Source organism: Gymnoscopelus microlampas (genome assembly GCF_963454915.1).
Source record: "Gymnoscopelus microlampas genome assembly, chromosome: 17".
Taxonomy (NCBI): domain Eukaryota; kingdom Metazoa; phylum Chordata; class Actinopteri; order Myctophiformes; family Myctophidae; genus Gymnoscopelus; species Gymnoscopelus microlampas.
In genome coordinates, this window is record NC_139954.1 from 37,898,359 (window position 1) to 37,908,358 (window position 10,000).

At 44.0% G+C, this 10,000-nt stretch overlaps 1 protein-coding gene across 2 annotated transcripts in view; it reads left to right on the forward strand.

The window, feature by feature from the left end:
- LOC311064503 (E3 ubiquitin-protein ligase SH3RF3-like) overlaps positions 1-10,000 on the forward strand; it is a 143,875-nt gene that overhangs the window by 81,755 nt on the left and 52,120 nt on the right. For both annotated transcript variants that reach the window (XM_084084347.1, XM_084084348.1), the window contains exon 2: positions 5,622-5,897. In XM_084084347.1, the coding sequence (XP_083940473.1) occupies positions 5,622-5,897 (276 nt within the window). The remainder of the gene's footprint in view (positions 1-5,621; positions 5,898-10,000) is intronic.

The window sequence follows — 10,000 nt, forward strand, 5'->3', positions numbered from 1 at the left end:
TCATGATGTGTGGGTAATGAGCCACGAAGCCTCTTTCTCTCTCTCTCTCTCTCTCTCTCTCTCTCTCTCCTCCCCCTCTCCTCTCTACTCATCTGTCATCCCGCTCTACACTGCCTGCTGCCCCCTTCCTTGGTTTTCTCACATTTCTCCAAACACCCCCCTCTCTCTCTCTCTCTCTGTTTTTCTCCCTATCTTTCTCGCTTTCCAAGCTCTCATGAATAACGGATAAGGAGTCATGTTCACCGCCTCTCTCTCTCTCTCTCTCTCTCTCTCTCTCTCTCTCTCTCTCTCTCTCTCTCTCTCCTTACCCCTCTCCTCCTCTTCCACCCTCCGTTCTTTCTTTCCATTTCTCTCTCATTCCCTCTATTCACTCATTCTCCCTCTCCCTCTCCCCATCTTCTCTCTCTCTCTCTCTCTCTCTCTCTCTCTCTCTCTCTCTCTCTCTCTCTCTCTCTCTCTCTCTCTCCCTCCCTGTGGTGTGATGGTAGCGGTTGCAGTCTTCTCTATGTTTAATGTCTACACGCTGCTACACTAACCTCTGCCTCCATGGATGAAGAGAGACCCTGTTAAACCAATGAGAAACTTCCTCCAAAAACTTAAATTAAGTTCCACCAACACTGGTCATTATCTATAAATAACAAAGGAAACCCAGAGCGAGACCTGTTGACCTTTTTAAAAGCACCTTTCATTAAACCACGAGACAGAATAATCCAAAACACCCAGAATGGATTTCACGGCGGTCTACAAAAACAAGAGACTAGAGCAGGGGTCTCCAACGTTTTTTTCAGGCCAAGGACCCCCTAGCTGAGAGAGAGACGAAGCAGGGACCCCCTCTATATTGTATAAAATTGTGTTTCAGATTAAACTCTTTTTTTTTTTACACCTGTACCTCACCAAAAATAGCCGATCTACAAGCTCACAACGCCTCGCACTGCGAGGCGTTGTGAGCTTGTAGATCGGCTATTTTTGGCTAAAATTCTCCTCAGAAAAAAAGGGATGTTAGGGTTCAAGTGGTTAATGTAAAAAAAAAGAAATCATATCACACAAAGATTTGGCGGACCCCCTATAGTAGCTCTGAGGACCCCCTAGGGGTCCCGGACCCCCTCTTGAAGACCCCTGGACTAGAAAGAGTGAACGAGAGACAGAGACTGAGAGAGAGAGAAAGGGGGGGATTACATAACAGGTGACTGCACGTGGGACTGAACAAATGTTTACGCTCAAGTAGACACAAATGTTCTTTTATTCGTGATGATAGTGTTTGAGATTTCATTTTCCTTTCACTGCGTTAGCCTGGAGGTGAGGTGTTTTTTATGATTATCATTGATCTGATTGTTTTACATCACACCTGCACATATTACTCATCGGTTCCTCACCTTCCTAGTCGTTTCTTTTCTTTGATCTCACAGCACTTCCATTTGCTTCCATGTTTTTGTCTCAGCGCGAAGATAGCTAAACTAAATTCAACGTGCATTTTCCCCGCATGATGTAAACACAGTACACTTGCCTTAAATATAATGACTGATGATTTCAATTACAGAGATTTCTAGAGAATGGTACAGATTATATTATTATGTGCTGTTCTAATACATTTTCAGGATTTTAAGGAGTCTCAGGTACGTTTGACAGTCTCCCGGAGACTCTGGTCATCAAATTATTGACTTAGGAATGTGACAAAAAACAAAAAAAATCTCTACGAATTCAAGGCTTCATGGGGTCTGTAATTGATAGAAAATATGTATTTTTTTGGGTGAACTACTCCTTTAAGAGTAAAATGTCCACCGTGTAAATATTGTTGATGGACCTGTTCTCCTTAGCTACTGTGAACCTGGTGTCCCTATTTTGAGCATGTCATCATAATGGATGGAAATGTGGAAACAAAAGAAGGCAATTTGTGAGCTTGTAGCTCTGCTAAATTCACTATCCAAAGGGCTTAACCACATGAACCCTAGCGTCCCTATTCTGGTTACTGTATGTCATAATAGGTGAACATTCAGTGAAATAAATAGCACATCTTCCAGCTCACAACGTGTTGCATTGTGACACGTTGTGAGCTTATACTGTTTATCAGAGATTTGATGTAGAGGGGGAAAAAGAAAGGACCAAATATAGACCCCTGGGGGACTGCGGGCAACAAAGTATGTTGTTAAGTGGTTAATCCATTAAAACGGGATCTGTGTAACCACTTAAACCATTATTTTATGCTTTGGCTATTCAAAAATAGCAGATATACAAGCTCATAGCTCGGCACAGAGTACCGCGCTATGAGCTTGTAGATCTGCTATTTTAAAAAAATCGTGAACATTTGTGCAAATCTTTGAATATACATATATTTAAAGCAAACATTTGTAACTCAAATCTTTGCTTCTGGGGGTACCTGGAACAAAATATTTTCAGATGGGGGCCTGCAGCCAAACACATTTTTTGGAGGTCCTTGACATGAAAACGTTTGAGAACCACTGATACAGCAACATACGTTTTTCAGAAAACTGAATCGGTAGAATCGGAACCTCGGGCCTTAATGGGTTGAGTGGTAAATCTAAAAGGCAAATTGTACGCTGAAATCTGAAAACAATATGTTTTTCAGTCAGCATATCGCTACAAGTTTGACCGCTTGGAAGTGCTGCAAACGCTACACAGACCGAACAAAGCGCGATGTGCTTTTCTCACTCCATGATTGCCGTCGCATTCGTGTCACTTTCACATTTTGACTTCAAATCCCTTCAACGTTTTCTCCGGAGTCTCCCAATTATCTTGGTAGATGACACCTTCCTGTAACCACCCGCTAAGCTCCGCTCTCCCAAGACGCTTTTTCTTTCCTCTTTCTGTGTATATCCTCCTCTCCCCACCTTTTCTTCTCCCCCCCCCTTCCCTCTCTTCCCCCACCCCCCCTTCCCTGTCTTCACCCCCCCTTCCCTCTCTTCTCCCATGGTTCCTTGCAGAGGAGGGGGGAGGAGAACACAGCAGGCAACAGCTTTATCCTGATGCTCCCCATATGTGTGCGTTTGCGTTTATCTAAATTTGTCTGTCCAATTAGTTTTGCACGAATGTGTGTCATGTGTTTGTGTGTAGGTGTAAGTACACGTGTGTACACTGTCTGCCTTTGTGTGTGTGTGTGTGTGTGTGTGTGTGTGTGTGTGTGTGTGTGTGTGTGTGTGTGTGTGTGTGTGTGTGTGTGTGTGTGTGTGAGAGAGTGTGTTTGTGTTAGTGTAGGTAGGAGTAAGAACCTAGCACACAGCATATTCAAGCAGCTTAATAGCTAGAACCAACGGACAAAATGTAGTTTTTCTTAATACTGTTGCTATTCTTTGATTATTCTTTTCCCACCGTGTATACATATGTGTTTATCATTACTATTATTATTATCATCATCATTATTATGTCTCTGTGTGTGTGCGCTTGCATACGTGCAAATTCATGCGTCTTTCCGTAAATCTGAGCTTGTATCTTAGTTTTTTTGCGGAGTGTTTGCGCGCACGCGTGTGTGCGCGCACGCGTGCGTGCGTGCGTGTGCTGTCTTTCTTCCTGTTGCGTCAGTGCTGATCTGAGGACATCCACACAGCAGACAGGCTGTGAGGCCTCCAGGCCTTAAACTGATGTGTGATCTGCTATAGAGCACAGCACGCTTCAGGCTACTAGTCTAGGGAGAATCAATAAGCACGTGGCAGCGCCTGTATTTGTGTCTCTGTGCATGCGACTGTTTGTGTGTATAACTCTGTATATTGAGCCTTTTTTGGGAGTTTTTGGGGATTGTTTTGGTACTTTTACCAGCTCAGTGGCCTTGTGGTAAGAGTGTCTGCCTTGATTGGGAGGTCGGGGTTAAATCCCCCGGCTGGGACATACCAAAGACTATAAAAATGGTACCCAATGTCAAAACCCAAGGGTTGGATTGCGGGGTTAGTCCCTGTGACATAACTAGAGTCATGTCCAGGGGGTGTACGTGTGTGTGTGTGTGTGTGTGTGTGTGTGTGTGTGTGTGCGTGTGTGTGTGTGCGGCACACTTGCAGCAGAATGCGTCATCCTGTGTCTCAGCAGTAGTCCCATACCAAAGAGACTGCCAGCCTCATTGTAAACACCTGCTTAGAGTAGAAGAACAAAAAGCTGCTGTTCTCTCTGTTCATCCCCCTGGCCCTCTCTCTCTCTCTCTCTCTCTCTCTCTCTCTCTCTCTCTCTCTCTCTCTCTCTCTCTCTCTCTCTCTCTCTCTCTCTCTCTCTGTGTGTTGTTTACCCTTCTCTCTCTGTTGTTTGCTCTCTACACCGTGTTGTGTGTTTACTTGCATCTTCCATGAGATGCAGCTCCACTGGGTCTTTGGAGTGTTAGGTGTATGCATGCCCCCCCCCCCTACACTGTAAACTCCTCAGTGTTCATTTAAAGCTGCACTCAATCCATAGCCCATAGCGTGGACATCAATTTCAACGTTTTATGTTTTTTCGTAAATGAATGCCATACTTCGTCATATACTGTAAGAGTGTCACACAAAAGTAATTTGAAAAACATTTTTTTAAGTTAAAAAAAATAAATAATAAAAACGGTTTTGGACATACAAGGTTTCCACCTGACAGCAGCGATATGTTTCATGTCCTCTCCCGACAGAGAGAGGTAATTGCAACCGCTCTCCTGCTTGGGAGAGCAATTATCGTCCGCTCAGGGCAAGAGGCAATTCCCTCCGTGGCCAGGCGAGATATTATGGCTTATGAGCTTCAGGCTGTGATACTCACGACTACTTGTGCTACCTACTGCCTACTACTTGTGACTCCTACCTGACACCAGGGTCTAAATTTCTCAATATAGCTTGAGGAACCGAATATAACATGGTGCCGCCATGTGCTATTGGGTTTTGAATGGTGTTCTCTGGCTTGATTGAAGAGTAGGGAGACTGTGTGTACTCTCTGATGCATTAAGTCACGTAGAGATAATGGAAGTCATTGTCACCTGATATTTAGTATCAGTCGGTTATAAGAAAAGAGATAATCAATTATTGTGGGAAGCTGGTATTCTCATACACTCAGGAATATAATGTTTGGGAAGGTTTCAAGAAGTTGTCATTATCCTTGAGAGGACGGAACGGAGGAAGGAACACATGTGCACACACACGCTCATCATGCAAGCACCCAAACACGTGCACGCACGCACACACACACCTAGGACTTGTTTTAATTAAGAAAAGGTTATTTGAACCAATCTGTATGGTAGTGTATGTTAATACAAGATTGAACAGTTGGCCATACATACTAATGAGCTTGCACACTCCCCCTAAATGCTTCATTAAACCATCACTACGCAGCCAAATAACTTTAGCTAAGACATAATAAGAGTTGTTAAAAACTCTACACAGCCGTAATATACAGTACTGTACATAACCATGCAAAATCTGTATATACGGACAGGTTATTTTTCTTTTTTTCCCTTTAAATTGGGCTTCCTTGAAAATTAGGATATTTTGTCATCGCTTTTCAAGAGACTGTTTTAGGGTCATGGGGTTATGTTTAGGATTAATTCGAAGCTCAGAATTAGGGGTTTTGGCAAATGAACGAAATAAATGAATGAATGAATGAATGAAGTCACTGAAAGTGGAACGAAAGTCCTCATAAGTATGCTAACAAACGTGTGATTTACATTCCAGAATGTCCCGGCGCTGCCCTGCGGCAAGGCCCTCTACTCCTACGAGGGCAAGGAGCCCGGGGACCTCCAGTTCAACAAAGGTGACATCATCATCCTGCGACGCAAGGTGGACGAGAACTGGTACCACGGCGAGCTCAACGGCTGCCACGGCTTCCTGCCCGCCAGCTACATCCAGCTGCTCCGCCCCCTGAGCCAGACTCCGCCCCAGGGCAAGGCGCTGTACGACTTCGAGGTCAAAGACAAGGACCAGGACAAGGACTGCTTGGCCTTCAGCAAGGTAGCATATAGCACACGCACACGCACACGCACGCACGCACGCACGCACGCACGCACGCACGCACGCACGCACGCACGCACACACACACACACACACACGTTTGTATTACTCTACTTGCGAGGACAGCAGTATTTTAGGACGGTAAGTTAAAGGCATTGTACGTAACTTTGCCCTGTGTTTATATAACAAAACTGTCACAATCGGCCCCTGCCCCTGCCTGCCTCTGCCCCTGCCCTGTGTAATGTTAGCCTGGGGGACCAGACGAATCTGCGAGTGCAAAAAAAAATTGCACTCTGCGATTGGGTCTGGCACCGCTCCATAGAGAATCCATTTCCTGCTCCAGAAGACGTGGGTGACCAATCAGGGCCCAGTATTCGAATATGGGAGACTGTAATTGGTAGTTGGTTGTAGGTCTAACCAATTGCGTCGAGGGCCATTGTTTTGATCCCGCCCCTTGGGAAAAAAAACGTCCTCATGGAAGCACCAGACTCATATCCACGCAGTGATATAGTCTGGCTACGCCAGGCTAGTGTAATGTGCCCTTTCCCTGGGGTGACTTTGCCCAGTGCGTCTTCCTCCTGAGCTCCCCAGCCCCTCCCCTCTCCTCTTTGGACTCTGATTCCCTAGAGTGGACTCACCTGTGGGTGTCTGCTGTGCCTACTGCCTAGTTGGCTAACGAGCCTCAGAGGCTGCCTGTGGCTGCTGTCTGTGCTGGATCATTGTTTCATTGTTGTATGTTATTCCAGGTATTCCAGTGTATTCCCCCGGGTCCTGTATTTCGCCCTGTAAGGTGTGCCTCTGTTGGCCTTATTATATTCAGTAAGGTCGTCGTTAAACTGTCCTCCTTGGTTTCCTGCCTTTACTTTAAAGTTGAGTTGCTGCATATGGGTCCAAAAACACCCGGGTCCCTGACAAAAAAAAAAACTACATTTTTTTTAACAATAATTTCCCTCCACTGGAATAGTGTGTGGTGGTTTTTGGTAGCCCAAAAACATCCCTGTCTACCAAAACAAACAGTGGAAACACCAAAATGCAGGAAGAGAGCAATGTGTTTCTGCAGGTAAACACCAACACACTACTCCAGTGGGCGATGACTGCTGGTATAGAGGGGAATGATTGGTAAAAAAAAGATAAAATATTTGATGTTCTATTTTGTTATGTAAACACAGGGCAAAGTTACATACAGTACAATGCCTTTAAGTTTATGAATGACGTTTAAAAAAATATGTTTACCTATAATACCTATAGTATAAAAGAAGGCGACCTACAGTTAGACACAGTAGTATAGAGCCCTGGTTTAAGTGGTTAATGTTCTGTAGCAAGTCTGTAAATACTAAATACACATCAGATCATCAGATGTTGTACTCCTACACATTATCCCCGTACAGTATGTCATACTGTGCATTTGGTGTTTGCGTGGAACAAGAGTGTAACCAGCCAGAGCCAATTTCATTTATGTGATAAACGTACTTGGCCAATAAAATAGATTGGGCGTCTGACTGAATGCTCACAAACCAGCCTGTTTCCCTATTAGGGACGCTAACCGTTAAACAATTCCCCGTCCAGCGACAGACAGATGGACAAATGAGACAGACAGACATCATCTGGGAGATAGAAAAAACTGTTCACGAGCCTCCCAGCAGTCCCCAACAGATGGCCATATATTACAGTGTGCTCCGAAAACCCATTAGGACAGATTTACAGTTTTTGATGTATTGTCTTTTGACTACTGTTTTGAAGAGGATCTGACTGCGGTTTATACTGAATGACCTTCAAAATGCTAATGGCTGAGACTTCAAAGAGCAAAATATACAAATGCACCGAAACTGACAGGCTGAAAAGTGTTTTAACCCATTAAAACCAGCAATGCGCCTGTGTTACCACTTAAACCATTATATTATACTTTGTCTATTCAAAAAATAGCAGCTATACAAGCTCGAGCTTGTAGATCTGCTATTTTTGAAAAATCGTGAAAATGTGTGCAAATCTTTGAATATACATATTTTTAAAGCGATTATTTGTAACTCAAATCTTTGCTTCTGGGGGTCCCTGGAACAAAATGTTTTCAGATGGTGGTCTGCAGCCAAATACATATAATTTAGGAGGTCCTTGACGTGAAAACGTTTGAGAACCACTGATATACTGTAGCAACATACGTTTTTCTGAAAACTGTTAGGATTTAGAAGACATTTTGTAGAATCGGACCCTCAGGCAGGAGTTTCTTGTTCCATCATTTACATTAGAGTCATATGAGGGTTTTTTTTGTCATTAATTCAACAGATGTTTTTCATTCGGTGTGAAGAATAATGCAGAATTTTGCCTCTACAGTCAATAGGGGAAAAGCAATACAATACAATATAAGGTCATTATAAGAATCTTCTAATTTGAAAGTGTGCAAACATGACATCCTGGCCTCGCCTCTCCTCAGCAAGGAGCCAGTGGTACAGTATGCACAAGGTTTCTTTATTGTTACATCTTGTGTATATGGGTACAAAGAGTACAATCATTTTGTTCTGGTTCCGCAGACATTGTAGCAGCAACAGTAATGAAAATAATAAACATATATACGACAACAAGGTGAATTTAATACAAGGAATACTCAAAGAATTGTAGTATTAACCCATTCAATCCGGGAACACCTCTGTGTCATTTTAGATTTTAGCTACAGAATATTTGCCTGATGAAGACCTAGGAGGTCGAAACGTTGCATAAATAAAAAGCGAGTTTCTTGGAGCTTGAGAACAGTGTGCGGACTTCCTCCTTATTTTTCTAGATTTTAGCTACAGCCATTATTTTATACTTTGGCTATTTTTGAAAACATTTTTGTGAAAAAAACATTTGTGCAAATCTTTGAATATATATTTTTAAAGCGAACATTTGTAACTCAAATCTTTGCTTTTGGGGGTCCCTGGAACAAAATATGTTGAGATGGGGGGTCTGCAACCAAATACATATCATTTTGCGGGGTCCTTGACACAGTTTGAGAACCACTGATATTATAGCAACATACGGTTTTCAGAAAACTGTTCGGATTTAGAAGACGCATGTGTTCCCGGATTGAATGGGTTAAGAAAAATAGCAGTGTGTCAGTTGGTCCTAGTGCTTATGGTGTTTGAGCGTGCTGTGTCCTTACTTCAAGGTTATAAACATCTTTTCTATTAACACACATGGCTGTGTGTATGTACTGTATGTAAAAGTAACGTGACCGGTCCCGGCGCACATCTGCGAGTGTATTAGCAAGTGACACAAATATCAGACAATGTCGTCCGGCCGGCCGGTCGCACTCTTTGAGAGTCCACCGGTTTCAACCTCCACACGACTGGCACGCCCGGAAGGTGAAGCAAATTACTTTCCACACTCTGGAACTCCCAGGGGACCACCAAGCACGAGCCCGTTGTAGGCCTATAGCCTCCCCGATCTGCAGCGTACATGAACGTAATTAACTCTTCTTACTTCCTCTGAAACTCATCCCTCAGGGCATTTACAGTGAGTAATGCTGCGTGCGCTCTGTAGTCGGGTGAGGGTTAATAAAGAAATCCTCCTCCTCCTCCTCCTCCGGAGGTCTCCGTTCGGTCCGCAGCGCTATATCCCACGTCTGCTTAGCCCGTTTAGCTCCACGCCGCGTGTCAATAAAGAGATAAATGAAACGTTTATCGGGTTAAGATAATTTACAGCACCTCTGGTGACTTGGAGGTGGGAGTTTGATGTGTGGAACAGCTGGGCTTCTTCTACACATGCTGTACATGTACCGCCCTGCCTATACCCTGATCTCTGCTCATATAATGAGAGCTACTTCTGGAGAGATGAGAGAGAGAGGGGGGGGGGGGGTAGAAGAGGGAGGTAGAAAGAGAGAGAGCAAGCGAGAGAGAGAGAGAGATATGAAAGAATATGGACAGCCTTGTGCACCCGTTGCACCCAGTTTCACTTTACCTTCCCTCTCTTCCTCTCACTCGTCCCAGCCTCTGCACTTTTTCTCTTTCTCTCTCGTATACTCTCCCTCTTTTTCTCTCAAACTCCTTATCTCTCCTCCCTCATTCCCCTCTTGCCTCATTTTTCTCTCTTCTTTTTCTCTCTTTTCTCTTCATGTCCCTCTCTCTCTCCCT